This window comes from Acanthaster planci, linkage group LG11 (assembly GCF_054643075.1).
Source record: "Acanthaster planci isolate LZ-2023a linkage group LG11, COTS_SCS, whole genome shotgun sequence".
Taxonomy (NCBI): Eukaryota; Metazoa; Echinodermata; class Asteroidea; order Valvatida; family Acanthasteridae; genus Acanthaster; species Acanthaster planci.
The window spans coordinates 17,967,899-17,992,766 of NC_141787.1; the positions used below are offsets into that span (position 1 = coordinate 17,967,899).

Genomic DNA, 24,868 nt, shown 5'->3' on the forward strand with positions numbered 1-24,868 from the left:
GAACAGTAGACTCAGTTCACAAAATGTCTTTTCTGGAATTAGATTCAGCTCTCAAGCACTTGCTTGGTCAAGATGACAGGTTTTTCTGTCATCCAGAAATTGTTGCACCTGTACTTTTAGTTTCCAGAACCTTCCAACGCTTATGGAACAGAATTGCCAGAGACGGATTGGTGTGAAACGCGGGCCTCACAGATTCTCATGAAGCATGAGATTGGTGTATGGAACAATAACTCCCGCATTGACAATACCGTTGCAGTGTATTGGCATTTTACTTTCAATTTAACAATTCATTTTGACGCAAAGGGAATACCCTTCCCGTCCTGTACTGGAACACCTGCAGGAAAGTTCTTTGTGATTGCAATACACCAGGTAAACGCGTCAATACATCACAACAACACAACATATTCATAGAAACTTGTAGAAAAATAAGCTTTTGGGCAACGACATTAACGGTAGACACAAGGGGAATACCCTTCTAAACACGATGCCTGCAGTAAATTTGTGATCGCATCATGCCACCTGCACGCCGTATAAAAAACGCCTCGCTTTTTAGTTAGCAGCATTAACGCAGACGGAGGACATATTATGGATACGTCGATCATGGTCTGTCTGGTACTACTTTTCACCTTCGCGGCCTCGGTGGTCGCGATGAACTCAACGGGGGACGCCTGTGGTGTGTGCGAGTGTATCGAGCATCTGCACACCGTCATATGTACGGGCAAAGGCCTCAGAGAACTACCCTCGGGCATCCCCAATGACACTGTGTCGCTGTAAGTATCTTTTCACTTGACAGTGGCAGTTAATAGGCCTACCAGGGATCGGCAAAGAAAAGGTTGGCGTTAAAAGCAAGAGGAATAAAATGTCAAAAATATATCGCTCAATTATCAAAGTGGCAAAAATAATAGTACATGCACAACTGATTGCAAAATGAAAGTATACCTCCTTCTTAAATACCAAATATGGCAAGAAAAGGTGCGTTTTGAAGAAAAAAAATTTATCTGAATGCACAAATAGTGAAAAAAAGAGGTCTACACATAAATTAATGTTTGGTGAACCAAGTCTGAAATCACGAGATTCAAAGAGGAAGTACATCACGAATTGTAGGAATCGGTGTTCAAAGACTTGTGTGCTCGTAGTTGGCAAGTCACAAACAGGTGTTCGGACACTCAGATTCCTAACTTTTTTTTTACTTCGCATTAAAGTTCTTACTTCTCTTTAAACAGCGAACTGGGAGACAATTTCTTGCATGAGATACCTTATGATAGTTTGCTGGAATTCAAGTCCCTGATCAAAATGTAAGTTTCGAATTTGATTTTGTGGGCCTAGTACTTATTGTTATAAGGGAACTAATGCGGGAGGCCATCTGAGTAATGTACAACGGATGAAAACCGAAATCATAATTTCAATACGAGCGATTCACAATCGTACGCATCCAGGAGGTTTTAACGCGTTGGTCAATCACGACGTGCGAAATCTGTCGACCAAATGCGCGTGTGGAAAGGGTCGACAGATTTCGCGTGTTGTGATTGGCCAACGCATTGCATACTCTTGGAGGGGCACTATTGTGAATCGCCTGTATTCAACCAGCACCAGACTCTTTGATCGCGTATTTCCTTACTATAAGATGTTGAAAGGAATTTATAATTTGTTTGATTTTGGTTTGCTGTTTCAAAAAAGTGCCCAATCTTTTACGTTTCACGTCCCCTTTTGTTAAATGTGTCCTTTTCCCACTCTGGAAAGGTTATAGTTCCACATTCACACTGTCCCTCATTCCCAATAGCACAGTTGGTTGCAGTGACAAGGGATCCGTCGTTTCGCTTTATTTTCCCACTTAGAAACTTAACCAACAACTTGATCGAGAAACCCTTTGGATTGCCGGAGTCCGTGAGACTTATGTAAGTAAAATGTAATATGGTTATAAGTTTGGGTTTGGGTTGGGTCGGGTTGGGTTGGGTTGGGTTGGGTTGGGTTGGGTTGGGGTTGGGCTTTGGTTTTGGTTTGGGGTTTGGTTTTGGTTTTGAAAAGTAATAACATTTCATCGAAGGGTTTATACGTTCATCTGTTTGAAACACATGCCAATTTAATATGAGCCAAAGTTAGGTCACGGTCCCTCCAGTCAACCGTTTTCCCTGCTTGACAAAATGGAATAACCCACGCAGAGCCCTATGTTGTTGTTGCCTGTAAAAGCGGTTTTACCCGCATAGAGATCTGCGTTGTTCTCACTGAAAACGGAGATCTGAGGATATATCTCAGTAGACCTTTCACTATAAATTCATGATTATGCAAGCATGCGCACAAATGGCCTTAGCGGCAGGGCCCACTGAAATTGTACATGGGTGCAATTTTGATCATATTCTCTCAGCTTTTCTGGCTTTGTTCATTTTTTTCTTCAGAAAATCACATTGAATCGTGTTGATAATCATTTTTTACTCCTGCGCACAGGAAAAATCACAATTGTAAAAGTCTTTATACAGAGCACTAAGAATAACAGTTTTGGTTGATGGGATGAGGGAGAATGGTGTGCTTTTAAGTGTGAGCATTAATTAAGGAGTCTAATTAAGAAGCAATCTAAACGTTTTCGTGTTTTACAGTCATGCGGAAGGGAATCGACTACAAGACATTAAGCCCATCGTGAAAAATGGAATCCACCTCCAATCAGTGTAAGTGCGGTGTTCGGCTAAAACCGATTTATCAAAGTCAATAAGGAAGCTGTAGTTTGAAGCTTTTAAGCAAGCGGAAATTCGGAGAAACACGCTTAAGATATCGAGACATGCATATTTCTGGCTGTTTCAAGGCGCTATTTTGGAGCCAACGTGTTTCGCAAAATCCATCCCCCAATTTTTGCAAAAGCACGTCATCAGCTAAGTCGTCTTTGGGTAACGTATGTTTTGTCCCCATAGACTGTGCGTGCACCATGATTTAGTTGTGTATTCGCGCCTGCGCAATAGTGACATTATGGTTGTCAGTCTGAAAAATTATTCAGAGCAGACGAAGCATATCGGTCATGACACTTGTACGGGATTTGCACTGCTATTTCCTCTTTAGGACTTCGTGTGTGAATAAATTATCCTGAATCTTTCAAATGGTGCAGATATCTAAGGTTCTGTGTAAGAAAGGCCCCCTGAAAAAAAAATGAAGGTGTAGTGTGTTTAAATTTTAAGACAAGCCATAATTATATAAAAGCTACGCGTTTCACCTAAATTATCTAATTTTCACAATTTTGTCAGTTTTACCTTCGAATAACCATGATGCAACATGAAAGACTAATACCTCTTTTGAACAAAATTTTATTTATTCTAAGAAACAAACCTTTTCTTCTTCGTTTTTCATTGTGTGGGAGGGGCGCTATATGGTGGGGGGTGCGCATGAACAGGCACCCCAGAACACCCTGGGCTCGGATCTCTGCTGGTGTTATTGCTATTTACATTTCAGCAGTAGACAGGCCAACAGCGGCGACGGCAAACAGGAATTTAAAGAAAAAGAAACACAACTTAACTTAATTGTACCTTCTAGGTGAATGGCAGGAGTTGTACATGTATAATCTGAATGTATTGAAATGGCACAGTTTGACCCTAAAATGATGAAATGGGAAATGTCTGGAAAAACAGTTTATCTACTCATCCTTCCAAATTGATTAATGGCCAAGAAAATTAAATTCACACTGTGGACTTCCTCCTGATGGAAATAACAAAGAGTTGACCCTATTGTCATTATCCAATCCTAAAACTACATGTACATTGGAATAAAGATGATAAATCAATATCCCTCAAGTACTGGGAAGATTACTCTCTAATTACTTTGTACCTTCGAGATAGAATCTAATATAATTGAAGTCCATTCATTCCAACAATTTCAAAATTAAAGCAATAATCATCTCCAATAAGCAAGGGATTTACATGTCACTTAATCCTCAAGTACATGTGCCCGTCTCATTAATTTACATGTCACAATTTGCCCCGTGCCTGTACATGTACACTTATGCGCAACCAGTAACTTCCTCCAATTAAATGATCTAAACTACATAACCCCACATAATTACTCCACCGTAGATCCTACTCATAGTTTTGGTCTCGGTACCATGAACGTCGATACACATATATTTATATATACATGTATATACAAACCAGACTTGTCTGAGCACACTGCTATAAGTCCGCCATTATTTTACCGCCCGAGGGTAACAAAACCATTTGCCCAATTTACCCATAAAATAATGTATTTATACCCTTTCCACGATGTTTAACGATCTCTCCGCTCCCCTGGAAACCCAGGGACTTTGAGTGTTTAAATTCTGTGTGGAAATGAGGCGGAAACAGTAAGCGTAATCGATGTTGATTCTTTACTTTTAGGGTCAACCTGCCTGAGTCAACAGCCATTTTTCTGGCGTTTGGCTTTTAGTGTGATTCAGTGTGCATGCGCACAAACGAAGTGACCAGCACTTGCATAACTAGGGCTACTATTTCCGAGGGGGCCCTAAGGTACAAACACTTTTTCACGGGGGCATCAAAAGACAGTGAGCTGCAGCAGAGGTTGTTCATGGGTTTTAATTAAGGGGGGCACCCAGTGGGCACGGGCATTCGCAGGGGGAACCTGCCCCCGTAGTTACCCCACTGGTAAGTGGTTCAAATATACGTGGGGTACACAACTGTTGGTGAAATTTAACAAGTCAAACAGTGTAGCCAGTTTATAATTCGATCTTCGTTGGAGAAATATCGCCTCGGTTTGGTGAGTACCTCCTATGCCTATTGGATAATGCGGCTCTGGCTGGGGTCGTTCGAATTGGGAATGAACATATACAAGATTGGACACGGACTGGAGCAGTCCCGGCAATTGAAACCTTACACCGTACCTCCGCGGAATTGCACCACTGTAGGCTTTTACGTTTCTGTCCAAAATTCCTCTTCCAATGCAGAATATCTCAACGATATTACGCAAATTTCATTCACAGTAATTTAAGGGAGAACAACCTGGAAGTCCTAGAGACAGGCACCTTCAAAAAGAGCACTGACCTGATTCATTTGTAAGTATGCACAAAAAGTTAATCCAAGATGTCGTGTTATGGTGTGGTCTTGAACTTTGCAACACGGTGGTGTTCAAAGGCAGCGCAACATTGAGCTGTGCCCTGCAGTTTATAGGTCCATCAAGTTACATCAGTCGAAACTAAGCCAGTCATTTTACTTATGGGGCCGTGCTAATTTCGGCCTTAATTCACGGAAAGCAAACACACCCCAACTTGTCATTAAGTCTAAGGTTTACCAACCACGATATTATCTCAGTCATTATTTCAATCACTGCTGGTTGTAATTCCTCAACTGATAAAATTTGAATACTTGAGGTTATCAGCAGTCCGATTGTCAGGTGCTCTTAACTGTTCATGTATGTCGTCCACCTGGCAGAGTATCATAATCGATGGTATGTTTCCATACACTAAAGAGCCTCCATGAGCCTTATACAGAGTCGCTATGAGCGACCTAGACCGAGGACGCGCATGAATTTTGGTTATAATCACCCCCCTTCTCTGTTTATTGGGGATTGGGCAATTTTGCACTTGTAATTAAAGTGTTTTCAACTCTCGATAAATTATCTCAGGATGAGCTTACCCCTGATAAATTCAGCGTATTTCTTTTGTTCCCTTTCTCCTTTTACAATTGACAGAGACTTGGGGCATAATAAGATATCGGAAATGCAGCCTGAGGCGTTAGAAGGACCAAGAAATATTTATAATTTGTAAGTCAGCACTCACTGAAAATTTTGTATGTGACATAAGAATCTGTGTTTATAAAGGTTACTTATCTTCAACCATACTTGAATTCTCAATTCTGATTTGTCAATCCTTGGGCAACAAACAGAGTGATAGATAACTGTATTGCACGATTCATACCAAACCCCGCCGCGTGCAATGCGCTGTTCTAGTAGGGGGAAATGGAGAGTTCTGGCCCACACCCCCTTTTTCACTGTTTTCAGCAAAAACCCCTGGGTAGTACATCGACTCAAAAAATCGGGGGAATCCCCTAAAAATCTGGAATTCCAGATTTTAACAATTTTCCCTGGGTACCTCATCAACCCCAAAATCCGGCCCCCAAAATACCGGGTGAATATACACCTTCTGAGCCAAAATCTCTTTCAACCACACGCGCCGGGGATTTCCACTCACCTTGAACTTTTGACCCCGGCGCATTTTTCCTGTAAACAACTCGTGACCAGTACCGATCGCACCAGCAATAACTCACAAACAAAAAAGGGACTTCCCCTTGCTACAAGTTGAGACTTGCCCGACCTGAACTCGTGACCTCTACTTAAAGCGTAGCTCTGTTCAAAGCAAAATGCGCTGTTTACAACCGCCTTAAATAAATGACCTATATATAAAAATAACAATATATAAAAAAACATGTCAAGTCAAGTCGATAGAAAAAATGATAAAATTTTTAGAGACCTACATATAAATAGAGACATGAGCAACCCACAACACCGACCTCTACTATCGACCTTTAATCGATTTAAGAAGGCGTTTTTAGAAGATTTTGTCAAGCGGTATAATATCCCATTACCGGCACCAAAAACAACCAAAACCCGTAAATCTCACACTAAACCCGAGCTTATTGAAGCCATACGGGCAGATCAAAAACAATTTAGGTACCTCCCGTGTCAGTCATATCGGCAGCTGTTGAAAACGGTTCAAAAATATAATATTCCTTTTGCAAACAAAAACAGATACGTCAAACAGGACTTTGTTGAAGCGATTAAAGCTTACACTCAGCCCGAGGAAATTGCGGAAGTCGACATTAGAAACGTCAGGCGCTTTCAGGGTAATTTTCGCAATTGGGAATTGATACCCCGTTTCTTTGAATACGATTTGATAAACGTTTTCGATTTTTACAAAACTTTCATCGAGAAAAAGCTTTGGAAGAACTAAAAGAAATTGGTTCGTACAAATTGCAAACGGCTCTAAAAGTTCAATTTAGATTGGAAAAAACCGAATTTGGCATATTTCCCTTTCCAAGCGACAACGATGCAGTAGCAAATAAAGCCGACGTTAAAAACGCACTCACTGAACAGAGGGAAAAACAAATAAAAGAGGTGGAGGCTCATACACAAAAAGGCTCGGGTTGGATCTTTGACAAAGTTGTCGCTTTCTACATCAACGTGGTTAAATATAATCCAGCGGGTTCTTCTTACATTCCGTTGCCTAAAGAATTGGGAGACAAAAAAGCAATCATAAACGTCCAAATAAAGATCAGGAATGTATCCGATGGGCGTTGCAGGCAGCTTTAAAGTTATATTCAGACGACGTCAAAACCCAAATTGAAGTTAATCCAAAATATAAAATACATGACGAGCGGCCTTCAACTTACATGCCGAAGGCGTCAGATGGTTTAAATTTTACAAACACAAGCTTTCCAACACCGATTTCACAAATCTCACGTATCGAATCGCAAAATAACCTGGCAATCAATGTGTTTGGTTACACTAAAAAGACGGTCTTTACATTTTTTTAAAAAGCAAGCGTCCAGAAGAACCAATCAATTTACTTTATTTTACCCGAGATGAAGAAAATCACTACTGTTGGATTAAAAACTTTTCTCGGTTGACGAGTGATATCGATCATCACAACGGCCAAAAACACTGGTGTTTCAATTGCATGTCGCATTTCCAAACGGAAGAAAAGTTAACCAGACACAAAGAAGATTGTCAAGGATTAAACGTTCCCACATGTACGGTCGAGTTGCCGGTCAAATGCGAAAATATACTCAAGTTTAAAAATTACAAAAATAAACAAGACGCGCCTTTTGTCATTTACGCCGATTTTGAGTCTGTTTTAGAAAAACTACCGCCGACAGATACAAACACTCTCACACAGATTCACAAGCCTTGTGGCTACTCATACGTGGTCGTCAGATGCGACGGGATTTGTACTTCAAATCAAACGTACAGGGGTGATGACGCGGCTGTTAATTTTGTACGGTCACTTTCTAAGGAAGCATCCAAGATCAACGAAACGTTTAAAAATAAAGCGAAGTTGATCTGGTCACCCGAGTTACAAAAAATCTAAGAAAAATGTAAAGCTGTTGGATCTGCGAAAAGTTGATAGACAAGAAAATAGAAGAATCTCATTGCCAGTGTGATATTCCAAATGAACCAAAAACAAAAGCTGACAAAATTGATTTCTGTCATAAAAATGAAGCCGGGTTCAGAGAATGGGTATGTTTAGATTGCAAAAAGCCCATCAATAATTTTAGAAAGGTCAGAGATCATTGTCACGTGACGGGGAAGTACCGAGGCCCAGCGCATGCCAGGTGTAATCTCAAGTTAAGAATAGTGGTCAATCAAACAACCATTTCGGTGATTTTACATAATTTAGAAAAATACGACGCACATTTAATCATGCAAGGCGCCCACAAATTTTACGGAAAATCAATCAAGTTGATCGCTAAAAATACTGAAAATTAAATTTCGTTTTCTTTTGGCCAACTCAGGTTTTTAGACTCATTTCATTTCATGGCGGCTTCGCTAGATCGGTTGGTTAAAAATTGTTCACCCGATGATTTTAACTTATTATGTGAAAGGTTTCCAAATAACACAAATTTATTGTTGGAAAAAGGAATTTACCCCTATGAGCATATCGATTCCTTTGATCGATTTCAAGAAACAAAACTCCCGCCTATAGACGCTTTCTATAGCTCTCTGAAGCAGTCCACCGTGACCGAACAAGAACATACCCGCAAGGAAAAAGTATGGCAAACCTTTGGCTGTAAAAACCTAGGCGACTACCATGACCTATACGTAGAAACGGACGTGTTATTGCTAGCGGCTGTTTTGGAGAACTTCCGTAAAGTCTGCAAGAAGAACTACGGCCTTGACCCAGCCAACTATTACACATCACTGGGTCTGTCGTGGGATGCATTGTTAAAGCATTCCGGTATACAATTGGACCTACTGACAGACATTGATAAGCACTTGTTCTTTGAAAGGGCAAAAAGAGGTGGGGTTTCTTCTGTAGGAGCCAAACGATATGCAAAGGCCAATAATCCAGAACTACCTGATTATGACCCAAATAAGCCAGAGTCACAGATCATGTACCTAGACGCAAATAATTTATACGGCTGGGCGATGAGCAAATATCTGCCTGTAGGGGAATTTACCTGGGAAACAGACTTAGAAAAATTTACTTACTATTACATCCAAGAGTTGCGACTAACTGACGACTACGGTTTGAGATTACTATGGATCACCCGGAACGTCACCATGACAAACATAATGACTTTTCACTTGCACCCGAAAATATGTCGGTACCAAACGAATGGCTTTCAAGCTATCAACAAAATTTAATTGGTAATGGCGAAGTGAGCGAAGTGACCTCGGTAGACAAACTCGTGTCTACTCTAAACACCAAAGAAAAATACGTGGTTCACTATCGTACATTGCAAAAATATCTCAAACTAGGGTTGTGGATCAAAGAAGTTCACCGAGTATTGAAATTTCGTCAAAAGCCGTGGATGAAAAGCTATATTGACAAAAACACAAAATTGCGCAAATTGGCCAAGTCTGATTTTGAGAAAGACTTTGTCAAACTGGTGAACAACTAGGTCTTTGGCAAGACGATGGAAAATGTCAGATATCGAATTGACGGTCATTTATTGAGGGATGTACAAGACGCTGACAAATACAGAAAATTAACTTATAAACCAAATTACAAATCGACGGTACCATTTGAGGACTACGAGCTTTCGTTTGTGGAGATGTACCGAACCAAAACAAAATTAAATAAGCCAATATATTGTGGCGTAAGCGTGCTCGGTATATCAAAAACGTTGATGTACGATTTCTACTACAACGAGCTAAAAGTAAATTTTGGTGACAAAGTAAATTTACTTTACACGGACACTGATTCTCCATTAGTTCAGATCGAGCGAAGCTCACACGATTTAAACGGCTACCTAAACGAAAAGCGCAATTTGTTTGACTTTAGTAATTACCCGCCCGATCATCAACTTTACAGCACCAAAAATAAAAAAGTCATAGGCAAAATGAAAGACGAATTTGGTGGCAAAACAATTTTAGAAGCCGTTTGCATTAGACCAAAAATGTATTCAATTTTGACGGTCGATCAAAATTTAAAGAAGGCGAAAGGGGTAACAAAAGTAGTAACTCAAAAGACCCTAACCCATGAGATGTACAAAAGCTGCCAATTTGACCAGGTTTCTCATTTCAATAAACAGCAGCTATTGAAATCAGATAAACATCGGATGTTTACTCTGTCGCAAAACAAACTGAGTCTCTCGCCGTTGGACACAAAGCGCTATATATTGCCGAATGGAATCGATACGTTAGCTTACGGGCATAAGCGAATCGAGTGAGCGAAGCGAAGCGAACCTAAGCTAATCAGGCGGTAATTCCGTGTCTTCGGGTACGACCTGAAGTTCCTCTTTGACGAAACTCTTATATGGCCCGTTTAATAGATAGTATAAAGTTGGACCCGTTTTTATCCGCTTACCATTCACCCGTTTAAATTGACTGGTGCGCTTTTCAATTTGGTAAACGTCCACGGACCAGACCGGATCTGTCGCCCTTCTAATGGTACCACCCTCTTGCTCACCCGGGTAATATAAATACCTAACGACCGCGTCTGGAGGAAGTTCTCTGCGGGTAGAGATCTTACCGTTTAACTTATATTCTCTTACAGGTGCACTCGGTGTTTGGCTCGCTACGCTCGCTAATTTTATAGCTTCTGCAGGAACGGCATCGATTAAACGCGTTTTTTCCTCTTTTAACGATTTCACGACTTGGGGCAAACGTTCTACCCATTCAACGTATTGAGCGTATTGATGGCCGAATAAACGCTCGGCTAAAGTGCTGTTAAACTTTTCCACGATCCCTTGAGATCTGTGAACACCCGGCACACCCACTTGAATTTCTACCCCGTGTTTTACCATTAACTTTTTAAACTCGCCTTTGAATTCAGATCCCGAGTATACCATTACGAATTTAGGCCAGGTCAGAGGTGATCGCTCGTAAATTGTCTTTATTGCTTCACTCACTTGCCCGGCGGTTTTACTGGTCATCGGATCGGCTTCTTATACCGGGAACCCACGTCTACCACGGTCAAAGCGTACTTAAACGTTTTTCTTTTAACGTGGTCCCAGGGTAAAAACAAAACGTCCATTTGATGCGCGTAATTAGGTTCGACCGATTCTGATTGCAACATTGTAGGTCTGGGTACGTAATTTGGTTTTGGGAAATATATTTGCCAAAGGGCCTGCTTTTTTAGCCAGTTTCTGATAACTGATTTGTTCGCACCGGTCTTTTCGTGTACATGATCGACCGCGCTTTCCCCCGGCCAGTAATCCTGTGGGCTGTAAAATAGTTTTTTAAAGTTTCCTCCATTTTAAAATAAAGTTATGCAAATCGATACGCTAAGAAACCGACCAAGGCCGTCCCGGATATAATCCAAACAAACTCGCGAATCTTTTGATCTTCAGAAGGCTCGTATAAATCGGATAATTTAGGTTTACAAATGTCTGCTGACTCGCGCGTTCTTGTCGCATGCGTTAATTTAAAAAGTCTAGCATGTGTACGCGGTTTTGTTCCCAGGATTCCTTCGCTTGCGCCAATTGCTCCAACGCGAGGTCGTGACGCTTTCGTTCTTTGTCGACTTTAATTTTTGATAAACTGCTTAATAAAAAATTTGAGCCCGTGAATGCCAAGGCGTTTACTATCGCTCCTCCCACCATCATTAAAGCACCAGCCATTTTTAAAATAAGGTTAAATTAAATTAATAGCGAAAATAAAGATCAAGTTAAAGATCAATTGTCGGAAATTCAAGCAGACCTAAGTAATATCGAGGAGATGCTGGGTGACATGCGTGCAGACATAGGTCACATCGGTGATATGGTTTTAGAGATCCAAAGTGAAAAATACAAAAACCTGTTTTTGCAGGGGGGTTAACGTTAATCGCGTTTTCTTTTCTTTTTAAAATATTTCAATAAAATAAAAATAAGAATCGTAAATAAAAATAGTATAATGAAACTACTTTATATTAAAAGTAATATGTCACAACAATACACCAAAACCTAAACCCGAGTCGCAGGCTTAAAGTTCCTCGCGCGATCAAAGGCGAGAGAAAAGAAGTCACAATTACACATAACCCGAGTACCATAGCCGCGGGTCACACGTTAAACGTAAAATTCCCGGCCCTAGGCACGGACGACGTCATTGTATCCGGCACCGCCAAACTGGCCTTTAAACTGGACCTAGACAGCGCCTCGGACGACAACCGTACCGTGTATAACAACGTGGCGCGAAACCTGCTTTCGGAAATAAACGTGAGTCTGCAAGGAAACAAAATCGTAAGTTACCGAGATGCGGACGTATTTCACAATTTTAAGGACAATTGGCTACCCCTGTCGCAGACTAAAAAGAGACTTTGTGTTGGTCATTGTTTCGCAGGAATCTGGGGAATTCCTTTCAGACATCTTGGGGGATGTGTTAAGTAACAATAGTCTGGAATGTGTATAGGGATTGGACAAGTTGGGGGGGGTACCCCTCAGTCTCATTTCTTGTTGGGTATAACGAGATATGGCAAAACAGTTTCTTTAGCATGGAGAATTCACTGCTTATGTTCACGTGAATATAAAGAACTCAGTGTACCAGAGTTCATTCAAATGTAACTCGCAAAGGCTTATTCGCAACGCCCAAATCATGGCAAACAATATTAGAAGATAATGTGATGCCGCAGCGATGCTATTAACATATTGTGTTCAAACGAACTGTGATCTCATTTCTGTCACTGGTCCACCGCACAACATCGCGTTGAGTATACACTGACTTTTTTCCTGTTCAAAATATTGTTGATTTAAATTTGGTGGACAGTCTGCGAGAGATTCTGCATGTGATGCGCTGAAAAAAAAAGAAAAAAAAAGGACAGCACCTTAACGATTTTACAAACACTAATTGGAAGCAAATTTTACCCATCTGAAATTTCAGGACGTTGGATCACAACACACTCGAAGAACTTGGACCAGACAACACAAGAGGACTGCAATTTACTAACTTGCAAGTTCAGCATTACGTATTTGTTATAATAAAATACACACGAAAAAAAATTTCGTACTAAAAGTGGACAGTTTATTGGCCCAACTTTCCATACTGAAGTTGGTAATAGAATTACGTAGCTACGATGATGAGTTCAAGAAATGTTGTGTTTTGAATTGGCCACAGTCTCAATGTTATCTTTCGAATAGGAAAAGAGCTTACGTCAGTGGGCATTAATTCTAAGGTGATTCTCACCAAATCCCACTACTTATACTGCTGTTTACAAACGAGGTTTGTATACCGAATGCCCCTGTACATGGAAGTGTGCATTTAAAAGAAGTAACCAAGATTATGCAACCGGGCAGTACAGTTGTTTATGGTAAATCATATTGAAGAAAAAATACCAGTCAGTAAAAATGGCTCGTAAAAGTTGTGGGTAATAGAAAGGAACGGGCTAAGCAAGGAAGATGTCTGTGGGTCAAATCTTGGCTACTTTGTTTTCTTTTCTCTTATTTATTTCCTGCCGGCAAAGATCAGTTTGCATAATTTCGTACCCACATTTTATGGCCTTGAAGTTTGCTTTATTAAACATGATTATTTAGAGAAAACGCTCACTTTGAAGCGTTGCGACGTTGAGTATTGCCTATTAATTAACGCGTCACATCACAAAATTGACTAAAAGTGTGTCGTTTCAAATATTGGTAGTTTGATGTGAAAGCCTCGTTTACCGACAGGGGTGGTATATTTAGGCTAACAATTCATTCTTAATGAGTGTAAAGTTTGTGTAACATCGCAAAACTCCAGAGATAATGGTAATACCTCTACGGATATACTGCCGAAGAAATATCGGACACATACGTGACCGTGTCAAATGCCAACAAGTTTACTGTATAATAGCCTTTTAGCAGTCAAGGTCGTTATTTTTTAATGTTTGATAGTGATAGTGGTCAAGAACAGAAATATTTGCGGATTATTGTGGGTAGAGAAATAACTTTGCAACTGTACTTCAATTGGTAGTGCCGAATAAAGACCACTTTAAAACATCTTATTTACAAGACCACACGATACCAACTCAAGACTTCCAGTCTGAGCTCAAGTCACAAGCTATTAAAAAATGAACTGACACTAAAGCATTAGTGTCCTGAAGACGGACAGAGTACACTGTTCGAAACGTCGAGTTATTCCCCGGTTCTTCTCAGAACCACACATACTCAAAGAAGAGATAAATACATGGTGTTACCGCAATCTTTACTATAAATCTAGTTTCTTTCACCATGAAAACCTTTAATTCTTATACTAAAGCATTCCTTTGTCACTGTGCACACTGTTACTTGTGCATGGTCTTGTGTCTAGTCTTGAGGTGGTTTCGATAACAACACTGATTTGTTGTCTTATATTCCATTTTGTTCAATTAGGTGGATGGACGTTAATAACTTGAAGGTTTTAAGGCCACACACCTTTGGGAGCGTATGGAAACTCTGTGTCATGTAAGCATCGTTCATATGTCAAAATAGTATAGGTTAACATTTCATTCTTAACGAGTGTTAAGTTTGTGTTGTTTTTCGTTGAAGCGATAGACACGTGTCTTGTTACGATTTATAATCTTTGTTCGCGATGCAGAACTCTAGCCAACTGCAAGTTGGAGGAAATTCCACCCGGGCTGTTTCTCAGTCAGACGAAGCAAGACACTCGCGACAAATACATTAACTTTCTGTAAGTAAGGCAGTTGAATCTGGTGTTTAATGGCATTATGTATTGTAATATCAATCATCCCTCCCCCAAACTAACAGCTACGTTATGTTTGTTGTCCTTCAACCAAGTAAAATGTCACGTTATTTGCGCCATTATATCAAGTTGATAGCACAAGTGAACATTGCCGTAGTGTTGGGATCGGGCACTGAAGCCAATGGGCTGAACAGTAATATCACAAATCATTCGTACCGCTTCTTGCAACATGCGTGTATATTATTTCCATACGTGTTTCATCTGCAGGAGATTATCTGAAAACAAGCTACAGCGTGTCTCCCCAGGAGCATTTCACGGAGTGAAATCTTTCAGGAACATGTACGTGATTATGTCTTGATATCTATGACTATGTCTTGAAATAATTAATTTTGGACTTTTTGCCCTTCCCGACGTGTATTATTACACTGTATACTCGGTGTGTGCCCTCTAAGGCCGAGCATAATACACGTCAGGCAGGCCAAAAAATCCAAAATTAGTTTAAAATACGGTACACTGAAATGGCTGGTATGTTGGAATGAGCTGATGAATGTGGCAGTGCAAGCAACAAGCTGGGTGTGGCAGGATTTTTTTTGCTCAAAAAGTTTTAAACAGAGGGCACTGTTTACATTTAGGGAAACAATGGCCTCTGCCAATGTACAGCCTACATGTAAATAGTATTCCTGTCAGAAAATACTCCTGCTATCTGTCTGTAACACGGCTAGTCATCTTTTTTTATTCACATTCTCAGATTACGGACAGGGAAAATTTCCTCAGGTTTCTTTGTCGTTTTGTTTCAAAATGTTCGTTGTTAATGGAACAGAAATTCACGGTACGTATTAGATTGGAGATTAATACTGTTGTGTCCATTTCCGAACCCGAATATAATGTAAGGAAATTTGAATTTAAAAAAAAGATTGTTTGAAGACTAATCACGAAATAGAATTTTTTTATTCATTTCCCAGATACTTAGACAGAAACGAGCTCACCTCTCTGCCGAGCAACATGTTTGAAAATTTGACAGAAATTGCAATGATGTAAGTGTTCTGTACTGTTACGTGGATCTAATCAACGAGACTGCGCATTTAACAGCATGATGAGTGTCAAAGCAGATTGAATATCCTACATGATGTATCAGTAAATCTGGAAAGCATATGCTCTTGGAGAAGTCTCACTGGTTACCATTTCATTAGTTACACGTGTAGCGATTAATTTGTAATTTGCTAGTGTACCGTACTTTTCATTTTGATGTTGTAAATATTCCAACTCGAATCGTTGAACTTTGACTTCCACTTGTTTTCACTCATCGAAATCGATAACCTTACTTATCACAAGATGCCACCGACAGAGAAACCACACAGACTCCCTATACTACAGATTTCTTTCACGAAAAAGACCGAACCTGTAGCTTTCGGGTTTATTTTGTTATTGTGACACTCCCTGAGAGAAACAAAATATATTTAGGAGTAAAAATGTGGCTTAGATCTGCTTTCAGGAAATCAAAACCTCGAGGGGGACGTTAATTTTTTGCAAGAAAGGGCTCCCACGTCCATTTTGGAACGCCTTTTTGCTAATTTCTTGCTTTAAAAAATTTTACGGCCAACTATAAAAACCTCCTGTGATATCCTACCTCTGATGTTCATGCTGAACAGCCTGGTTTAGTCACCGTAAACATAGGGGCTTCCCATTAGCCAGAAAGAATATACTCCAGCCAGAGTCTGGCTAATCCCATGGGAATGTGTAAAAACATTTTCCAGACGGCAGACATCAAGGATTGTTTACATTACATCAACGGCTGCCTGGCTTGCCCAGGCCTGGCCCCAGACAGGGGGCCAGTCTACTGGACTCCCTCCGTATCGTAGGCCGTTTCGCAATACTCAACTTCATCTCTGTCTCAGGCTTCGTCCCCGAAACCAATCCCCGATTGTGGGCCTGAGGCGTTAAATCAAATTGAATTACTGTAAGTTTTTGCTCTCTTGCATCTTATTTGTTTTGTGGCACTATTACACTAATCGGTACGCTTACAGCTTCAAATTCAGGTAGTTAAAAAAACAGTTGAAGCCTGAGACGCAGCCGAAGTTGAGTACTGGAAAACGGCCCTAGGCCCCACAGCGGTCCATTCAGAAAGTGTTGACTGCGAAAATGCCTTCTATGAAACCCCTTTTACGTGTATGGATCACTCACCCCATTAATACTCTGATGTATTACTTTTGGAGATTTCCAATTCGTAAAAGTCCGTGAAATTTTGGTTTCGATATGGGCCATTCATTTACTAAAGCGATAAACTCCCAATCGCTGACCGATGCCAAATACAATCTGGATCTGTTTGGTCCGGGAACCAGACGGCGCAGTAGAGACGGTGATCTGAGCTGCTGTTTTATCAGCGACTGTGTATCGCTCGTAATGAAGCCTTGTGTGTGCGTGAATGCATTGAATCATGGGATTTGCGCCGGGGAGATGTAAATTAATTTTGGATTTGCCCTGCCCGACGTGTATTTTAACACTGTATGCTCAGTGTATGTCCCCACGGGTTGCGAAAAAAAACCACAAGCGTACTCGGGTGGGACACGTCAGGCAGGGCAAATCCATAATTAATTTTCAATGAATGTGTCGAAACAACAGCAGGTATTTTCATGGGTACGCGTCATCATCGTGTGGGATGGGGATTAATTGGACGAGCGAATGGCGTACGCTCCACACAATGCCACGCTGTCTGGCAACGAGTTCACACTCGCTATAGTAAACGACTGGCCCAATTCTAGACAAGCATTGACAGCAGAGGAGGGTATAGCCTAAGGCTATTTCATGTGGCTTGTTAATATAAGATAACAATAACGTTTGGGTACAAGCTTATTACCTTTTCCTGTGGTTTTCTTGCGGATTTCACAGAGGACATCAATGTAGGAATTTAAAACCATTCAGAACAAATTTTGTTTTCAACCAAAAAAAATTACACACATGCAAGGCGATAATTTCAAATTTGGATTCCTCTTAAAACCAAAGACACATGATAATTTTGAAGTCTTTTGCACTTTGCAGTGAATTTGCTCACAACAGGCTCGTTTCTGAAGGCCTCCCGGAGGATACGTTTCAAAACACTTCAATAATCACACTGTAAGTATTTCGACCTTCAAAAACTCTCTTTTTTTATTCACGAGAAATGTACATGGGCTTTTCCTTACATTTTGTGTGATATGTTAATATGTTAAGGAAATGGAATTCGTGTTGTTTTCTGAAACAACCATTAATAGAGGGCATGGATGAACTCAATGAAAAACCTCGCTAGGTTAACCAAAAACGTGTTGTCACTGTTGTGAAGGGACAAATTTTGTGTGATGCGAAGCACACATCAGCAATTGGACAGTATGTCACCAAACAGTTAATTGTGAACCATTGGTGAACACTGATCTTTGTCTACAACTAGTGCATATTCGACAGTCCACACTGATTTAACAAGACAAATGTTTTCCCAGTCATTGGGATGTTTGTCAGGAAATGATTGCTGCTAAATCACTGACCGAGTTTTGACCTTAATTTGCTAAGGCACCATCGAGTGCTCTTAAGAGGGCCAAAACTGACCACATGGAGATTAATTCGCTTTAAAAAGCCTGGAAAACGAAGCATGCTTCGTGTGAAAATTATCATACTGACCACTAAATGACTTATTAACATTTCTTTGCCAGCAAGGGGTTTAGCACGAATAATTTGTATCATCTATCATCTCTGTGTCATTTTAGGGACATATCATCCAATCAGCTGACTTTCATCCCCACTGGACTTTTCCGATCACAGACAGACCTCCGTAATCTCTACTTACAACGAAACAGAATCAGTGTCCTGCAGGAGGAGGTGTTTAGAGGACTTCGATCGCTACGATTTTTGTGAGCAATTAGCGATTCTCCAATATGCTGGAAATTTCAAACCAGATACCAGACAAAATAAAACAAAATCAAACCAAACTGAGCCGACCCATTTGAATCTAACCCTAACACAAGAACAAAAACACACAAAAATCAAATCAAACCATGCCAAACCCCACAGGAAACAAAGGATGCCAAGGTACCTCTGTTTTCTCTGCAGATGACGTTGTTATATTTTCGACTTTTAAACTGCAGCTTTAAAACCTGTGATGATCAGGAATATTCTTGTATTTCCTTTCAGAATGCTATTTGACAATCCAATCACTGAACTAGTGGACTGGCTGTTTTACGATACCAAACTAACGTGTCTGTGAGTATGAACAATTTTGAAGAGAGAAAAACCTTTTCAGAAGAATAGTAGGATAAATATCAACCAAGTTCTCGAATAAGGACACTGCACGTTGTGTTTACCGAATTACACCACATGCACTGCCACAGTACTCTCGAAATGCCTTTTCAAAACTGTTTCGATCATTTTGGCAGATACTTATTCCAGTCCCAACTGTCGTCCTTAGGGGAGCGGTCATTTGCAACCAGGAACAAAACTCTCGATTACATGTGAGTAACTCCCTCCATCCTTGGTGCTTCGCATCAATTACTTTCACTTCCAGGCTGACAGGAAAAAAGTATCTGATATATTTCCGTCAACTAGTTTTCCGTTTTTTTCTTTCTTTAACTTAGATCTTTATATGGCAACAACTTGAGGAGAATTCCAGATACCGTTTGGCAAGATCTAGGCAGAGATAGTTACGTGTAAGTTTGTACTTTATGTGGAAAGTGGGGTCCTGTGTAAAAATCAACTTTCTCCGTACACCTTCAACAAAACTGCTGGAAGAAATGTCAGTGATATTGAGACACCGGGAGGATAATCGGATGAAACTTGATATTTCGCCATAATCTGTCTTTTTAATCTTATCTAATCTAATCTATATCAAAAATATAAAAAAAATTCCAAGGGTCTTTGGAACAAAACAAAAGGTCATGATTAAAAATCATGATCATTAAAATCATTAAAAATCACAATCTGTTTAATTAACAACAGTGTCAGCTGCAGTTACAGTATATATCACAGACCATTTATTCTCCTCTTTTTCAGAGCAATCGAGAACATCTTAGAATTTGCGCCAGTAACGAACAGAAATGATGTCAAAATGTGAGTAATAAAGGGAGGGTGAAATATCTGTTAATAATTATGAAACTACAACTTAAGCAAACAGTGTACTGCTGACATGCTTCCTACACCTTAGCCTGCAAGACACATTTCTTCTCATATCAATTTGACTTTCCTCGTTTACAAAAGTTGCAGAACAAACCCACTGTGATGCCCCTCTCTAGTAAACAGGACCCAAGATCAGTGACATCTTTTAATTCTTCCAAACTGTCATTCTCATGCAGTGAATTAGTTGGCAACGGATTCGCCCAACAGATAATCGTGACCAGGGATCTAGCAGACATTTTTAGCCAGTCGGGATTTAACTGTAGATGTCACCAGAAAGAACACTGGGAGTGCACACCGTGCCCCCAGGGCACATTTGGAACTTCGTGGACAAACAGCTATTGCATAACATGCCCTCCAGGTATAAAGCCTCACAGAAAAAGATATTACCTTTGGTAATAGTCTAACGTTAAGAGAACTGTGACGTAAATTCCTATACTCATGAAGCGTATGCTGGAAGTAACATTGAGAAAAAGCGGGACAACTACTTTAAAAAAGTCAAATATGGTCTTTGGGATATAACTGAACATACCAAACATTTTCTCGGAGAAATAATCATTTGACATGAAAACACATACCACTTGTAGCAAAAACTTTTAAATCAGTCTGGAAACTATTGACATAAACTACATGTGGATATTTTATCTCTTTTAATTAGTTTTGGCTTTTGGCTTTGAGGTTTTCGAAAGGTTTTACATTTCTTTTGTGTGTTTGTCGATTTCTTGATTGCTAATGAATTTGCTATTAACTAGTTTTACAACATTTTGTTTTCCTGACATGCAGGTGGATTTTACCAAATCAAGACCGGCCAAGTAGCGAACGCCTCTCAAGGTATCAATTGCCAAAGATGCAACAATGGGACTTACGTTACACCAGAGGCCCATCCTGGTATCAGTCCTGCAAACTGTACGGTGTGTCCAACGGGTACCAGTAAAAGCCTCCACGCTGGCTTTCGTGCTTGTCCTTGTCTTGATAACTTCTTCCGTACAGATCGGTTCGGTGAATGCCAACTCTGCCCAAACGAAGGAGTCAACTGTTCAGGTGAATACAAACATCTGTTACCTGGATTCTGGTGGACCTGGGACTGGGTCAGGGCTGACAACTATCAATCTTATCAACAATTCGTCCAAAATGTGCTCACAGAGACCAACGAATACGACAATGAGACCACGAGGTTTCTAGGCGTGTTGCCTAAAGTCCATCGATGTCCTCGTAGTGAGTCGTGCGTCAACGCTGAGATGGGTGGTATTAACGTCACCTGTGCGGAAGGCTACACGGGGTGGCTTTGCGCCCAGTGCAGTCCGTCATTTTACCCGTGGTTTGACCACTGCTTCAAATGTCCTGAGTGGTGGTGGTTCCTCCTTGAGGTCCTTCTACTGTTGACTGTCATTGCGTTGATCGTTATAGTCACCGCTTGGCAAATACGCAAGGGCCGAAAGAAAGGCCGGTCTCCTGTCAGCGTGCTGCTGGCTCGAGGGAAAATTTTACTGGGGTTTTACCAGGTCATGGGGGAGATATTCTCGGCTTTAGAAGAAATTTCATGGCCGAGGATACTGACAAGTGTCGGCTCTCTCTTTAGGCTGCTGGAGGTGAATATAATGCGGTTAATTATCAGTCCCAGATGTTATTTCCCAAGATTCACCTATCCTGAAATCTACATCGAGTTACTGGTCGGCACTAGTTTTGTGGCACTCGTTATGTTCGCGGCCTGCTGTTATTACAGCTTAACCATGTGTTACTTGAAGACAAGGAATATGCCTGTTGAAAAACGAACAGGTCTTGTAGCCAAAACTAAGCAGGGGTGTTACTTGTTTGTGGTCATTCTGCTTTTTGTTTCCTATCCAAGCTTGTCCAGTGTGATACTTACCCTGTTACCCTCTGGATGTCAACTCTTTTATGTAAACGATGACGACTCTGTAAGCGTCACTAGACTTCGGGCTGATTACTCGATTGATTGCCGAACACAACAGCATGTTTCTTATAACCACGCCGCCGACGTCGCCCTTTCTTATGTTGTTGGTTTTCCGTTGGTGTTGCTTCTCCTCTTGTGGTGGACCAATAGAAAACGGGCAAAGGGCATACCGGGCATCTTGTTGGAATCAGAAGACGTTGAGCAGTCTACCAGAGATGAATGCGGGAGACGGGAAAGTGAGGATCGGCCTCTGCTTGATGTTGCTGGTGGGGCTCATAGTTTAAATGCCGGTCGTGTTGGTGAAAGTCATGAAGCTTCTGACCAGACTGACGACGATGAGCCGCTGCTGCATTTGGAACCATCAAGCCAGGATGAATTCACCTGGGAAAGTTTCCTGTGTGAAAACTATAAACCGCAGTTCTGGTACTGGGAGATCTTGGAACTTGCTCGCAAAATCGTCCAAACGCTGTTTGTGCTGCTGTACGGCCCCGACGACCACTTTACCATGTTTGCAACCATCGTCATTTCAGTCGGATTTCTTCTCCTGCACGCCTATGTCAAGCCCATGAAGGATGCCGCAGAGCATCGCCTGCAGATGTGCTCACTGGGCACCATTCTCCTAAACCTGCTGGCGGCGTCACTGCTTCTGTTGCCCAGTGAACACAGCCAATCCGGCGAGGAGAGGAAGGAGATCCTGTCTGTCATTCTTGTGTGTCTGAACCTCAGCATTATTGTGTTTGTCGTGGGTAAGTATCTTTTCCCGATGACCTTTTTTGTGTAACGAGATTGTTTGTAAACCCAATGCTTTAAAATGCTTAAAATTCGTCGAGATAAAAAATGACTCTGTATAGCATTAAAAAATCAGAATTAATGTACTGAATACCCCAGTGTCTCTTGTTTAAACTATGCGAACGAAATAATTTCTCACAAACAAGAGAAAATGTGCTCTCTCTCTCTTGGTCGTCTGCGGTGTCACAGTTTTATATCCCGGCAGGCAGCAACAATTCTTCTGCAGTGTTCACTGTTTAGTTTCGTATCTCCTGTTCGGACTTTTTTTGGGTCTCACTTTGCTTTCCTTGTAGCGAGTTTACTCTGGACTGGAGCGAAGGCTTTATGGAGGCATGGATGCTGCTGTCGCCACGGAGGATGCATCGCTACAGCATGCGAGAGTTGTTGTCGTCGACCCTCACAACGTCGATCAGAGAGGTACCGCTTCCTCGATGACACCGAGCAAGATTTCTCCACAGACGTCCAGATAGAATGCCCGGAGTAATGGACACGACAACGTACCACCATCCCGAGCTCATATACACACCTTATTCAGTAAGAAACCATGTCCGAAAACGGGCTGAGTCCGGGGTTAAGACTGTGTCAATTGTCAGCTCGTACTCACGTATTTCTAACAGGCAAAGACCTATAGTAGATAGGTGTAAGATTTAGACATGGCCGCAGCCTATGTGAAGAGATAGAAAGCAGACGTGCTGGCGATTTAAAGTAATGGTTTTTAAATTTTTTTTGTAATCAGGTCCTTATTACGCATCGTTATTGTTCCTCATGCCCTGCTGAACCTGCCTCTATTCTTAGACAGATTATGGTGTAGATATAATGTGGTAAGTTTGTGGTGTTTAGAGGCAAGTGATGGTCATAATAGTGTTCAAGTGGTATAGATGTGGTGTTAAAAACCTACTGTTACACCGACTTGATTTACATTTTTAGCTTACACAGTGTGAATAAGTTTTTACCTACAATTTGCTTGTGTGATTTTTTAAAATACATGTATAGGCTACATTACTTCAATGTATTTGAGTTCGAAGCAGAATAGATTTGCTTGACTGAACAGGCACACGGTAACATTATTCCGTTACTTACCGGTGAATCTAATGAAGGTTTTATGACTGAACGGGCAACGGCCTAATTTTCGCGGAAAATTCGGACACTAACGAAGCCTACTTTAAGAGACAAAAAGTGGTTAAGTTGGGAATACCAGTTCACGATTTTTAATCTCTTCTTTTTTCTTAATTAAGTCTTATTATGCTACATTTTGGTGTGGTCAAGTTGTGGTGTACATAGTTTCGTGATTTTGTTGTGTTCAAGTGGCATAGATGTGTGAAAGACTGTTATTGCAGCGATTCGAATTGTACTTTATGTTTTCGTATGCACGTGTAAATTAGTTATTAATTAGAAGATGTCTGCTTGAGTGACTAAACATATGTGTTTTTAAGTTTTCATGTACATGTAGTGTTAAAGATTTGTACAAATTGATGGTAATTCCTTCACAGGTGTAGTAACATGATTCTGACGTCATAAGTTGTTAGCTCCTGAGCATATTCCTGAACCACAAGGCTAGAACCTCCATATGCAGCAAGGTATGAAACGGAGAGAACCCCCCCCTGCTTTGTGTTGGTCATTGTCTCGCAGGAATCTGGGGAATTCCTTTCAGACATCTTGGGGGGATGTGTTAAGTAACAATAGTCTGGAATGTGTATAGGGATTGGACATGTTGGGGGGTACCCCTCGGTCTCATTTCTTGCTGGGTATAAGAACCTCTTCACTCCAGAACCAGTAATTGTGAACTGAACAGTCATATCTAAGATAATAGTTGCTTACCTGTGATACCAGCGAAGGTCCTGTGGCAGCACATTTCATAACTCAGTCACTGATTGCAGTCTATGGGATCAGACAACTTGCATTACGGGGTAAGTGGTATCATGCTTGTATTTCGTCGTTGTTGGCCTGCAGAATTGGAAACGATTGGTATTAACTTTCGGTTAGTTTAAGTTGTAAACCACTAATATATAGAAATATATAGACCTATTAAGAATTCAGTTTACATCTGTGGTTGAACAATGCCAAAGAATGAATTCAGTCTATGGGAGGAAGGCTCAGCTGTACCGGAGAGAACGTAATTCACTGATTGGTCTGTCTGCATATTCTGTTTGTAAATAAATGCTGCTATAAATAAAGCCGTATCAGGGCAAAAGAAGCGAAGTACGATGTCGGGTGGGAATGGACTTTGCCGATTTCCGCCTACGCTGACATCATCCCGTTTATCGGCGTTGGAGACTCAAA

The 24,868-nt window shown here is 40.9% G+C and overlaps 1 protein-coding gene and 1 long non-coding RNA gene across 5 annotated transcripts in view; one reads left to right on the plus strand and one right to left on the minus strand.

The window, feature by feature from the left end:
- The window catches only part of LOC147797542 (uncharacterized), a 70,645-nt gene extending 46,119 nt beyond the window's left edge, over positions 1-24,526 (minus strand). For all 3 annotated transcript variants that reach the window (XR_015427239.1, XR_015427238.1, XR_015427237.1), the window contains exon 1: positions 24,407-24,526. This is a non-coding gene — a long non-coding RNA (uncharacterized LOC147797542). The remainder of the gene's footprint in view (positions 1-24,406) is intronic.
- On the plus strand, positions 567-24,624 carry LOC147797543 (uncharacterized). Of its 2 annotated transcripts, XM_087143611.1 has the most exons (19): positions 567-770; positions 1,224-1,295; positions 1,836-1,895; positions 2,592-2,660; positions 4,949-5,020; positions 5,656-5,727; positions 14,445-14,516; positions 14,650-14,742; positions 15,022-15,093; positions 15,717-15,788; positions 17,791-17,865; positions 18,489-18,632; positions 18,913-18,981; positions 19,155-19,229; positions 19,353-19,424; positions 19,768-19,824; positions 20,067-20,248; positions 20,671-22,545; positions 22,882-24,624. In XM_087143611.1, the coding sequence occupies exons 1-19, from the start codon at positions 586-588 to the stop codon at positions 23,070-23,072; spliced, it is 3,579 nt and encodes a 1,192-aa protein (XP_086999737.1). In that variant the 5' UTR covers positions 567-585; the 3' UTR covers positions 23,073-24,624. The 2 variants fall into 2 exon arrangements, with proteins under 2 accessions (XP_086999737.1, XP_086999738.1); XM_087143612.1 differs by lacking the exon at positions 14,650-14,742.
- The last annotated feature ends 244 nt before the right edge of the window (positions 24,625-24,868 follow it).